Source organism: Nuphar pumila, chromosome 7, assembly GCF_984573655.1.
Source record: "Nuphar pumila chromosome 7, dmNupPumi1.hap1.1, whole genome shotgun sequence".
Lineage (NCBI taxonomy): Eukaryota > Viridiplantae > Streptophyta > Magnoliopsida > Nymphaeales > Nymphaeaceae > Nuphar > Nuphar pumila.
Genome location: NC_143255.1, coordinates 111,960,371 through 111,962,033, shown reverse-complemented (window position 1 = coordinate 111,962,033; position 1,663 = coordinate 111,960,371). Strand labels below are relative to the sequence as shown.

The 1,663-nt window shown below is 51.5% G+C and overlaps 1 protein-coding gene across 1 annotated transcript; it reads left to right on the top strand.

Annotated features, from left to right (window-relative positions):
• Positions 1 to 411: 411 nt before the first annotated feature.
• LOC149832953 (uncharacterized) lies at positions 412 to 1,344 on the top strand. The gene has a single exon (XM_090013344.1). It carries the CDS (start codon positions 412 to 414, stop codon positions 1,342 to 1,344), a length of 933 nt encoding a protein of 310 aa, XP_089869470.1.
• Positions 1,345 to 1,663: the final 319 nt, after the last annotated feature.

Here is a 1,663-nt window from a genome sequence, read left to right as displayed (position 1 = left end):
CGAAGGTAATTTCAAGAAGAAATATTTTACAAAAGAGAGAAAAAGCCAAAAAAACAAGTCATCCTCTTGAGTGGATCCAACTGGTATCCTTGGCATGCAATCGCCCAGGATACCAGTTATCCCTCCCCGCAATCTACAACAAGTGAGGAAAGCTCCCAACCCCCCACAAAATAACCCACCAATCCACGCCCACCTTCCCTCTCTCTAATTCTCATCCAAAATCATAGAATCCAATCTCCTCAAAATATTATCAAGAGAGAGAGAGAGAGAGAGATAAGCATGAAAACCACCCAAGAAGATATCACTACCAATCCCTGCATCACACTTTGAAACAACACTGCTCTTCCCTCCCTTTCAAGAGCACAGAAAGTTACACACACACACACACAAGCCCCAAGTGTCCATTACTTGATGGCCTTGCCCATTCTCACATCCCTCCTCCTGCTATTCATTTCCTCCCCATTACACACCAGAGCAGACTACACCTCCGCGCGTTCCCTGGACCGCCTCCTCCAGACCTACGCATTCAGCTCCATCCCCACGCCGGCGAGGACCGGAGTGGTCTACCCGGGCGATCTGCCGGCGAGTTTATCCGGCGTCGAGGCCGATGCCGTCCGATTCCGCAGCGGCAGCCTCCGGAGGCGCGGCGCCCGCTTGAAGGAATTCGATTTCCCGCCGGGCATCGTCGTCCAGCCGTACGTGACGCGGTTGATGGTAGTTCGGCAGAGTCTGGGCAACCGATCTCGGAGCTACTACGATTACTACCCGTCCGGGTTCCGGCTCGCGACGCCGGTGGTGGGTTTCCTCTCCTATGAGGCTTCCCTCAATTTCTCGGATCGAAGAGAGCTCGATCTGATGCTTACGGGGGATGCCGTAACGATCAATTTCACCGGAACCATCCATTCTGAAGACGATGGGAGTGCGTTGTGTGCGTTCTTTGATGTCAATGGGACTGTGGTTCTCGGAAATCAGACGGGGAGGAACGTCTGCAAGAGTTTTCGTCAGGGGCATTTCGCTCTCGTCGTCGGAGGCAATCCTTCACCATCATCTCCTCCACCTCCTCCTCCTCCTCCTCCTGGTGTTCCTGTGGAGAAGAAGAGGTCGGGGAGATGGAAGGTGGTGGTGGGGTCGTCGGTGGGGGGCGTGTTGGGAGCGGCGTTGTTGGGGTTCCTGCTGGTAGCGCTGTTGAGGATGAAGAGGAGGTCGAGGATAGCGGAGATGGAAAGGCGGGCGACGGAGGAGGAGGCGTTCGGGATGGCGACGGTGGGTCGCGTGAGGGCGCCCATTGCCACCGTCACGAGGACGCCGCCCACCATCGAGAACGACTATGTCCCGGGTGATTGATCGACGGTGAAAAAAAGAGTTTTTGTTGGTGTCACAAAAAAATTTGTTTTTTTCCTTTTCTCAATTTTTGTGGGGTTGATCCATTTTTTTTCTCTCTTGTATATAATTCCAGGAATAACGCTTTAGACTCGCCTTCTCAAATGGCCTTTTTCTCATTGGAAAATTTGGTTCTCTCTCTCTTATATTAAGAATTGGAAATTTGGTGATTGATATTGTGAATCAAGAAGTCAATCAGTCTCTCCCATTCTAACTTGCACACGAATTTGTTTACTTTGGAATTGGTATGTGGCATTGTGTGCCCAATAAAGTCTCTCTGTCT

Excerpts from the sequence above, each read along its gene's own strand:
- LOC149832953 (XM_090013344.1), top strand. The coding sequence starts at position 412 with ATGGCCTTGCCCATTCTCACATCCCTCCTCCTGCTATTCATTTCCTCC.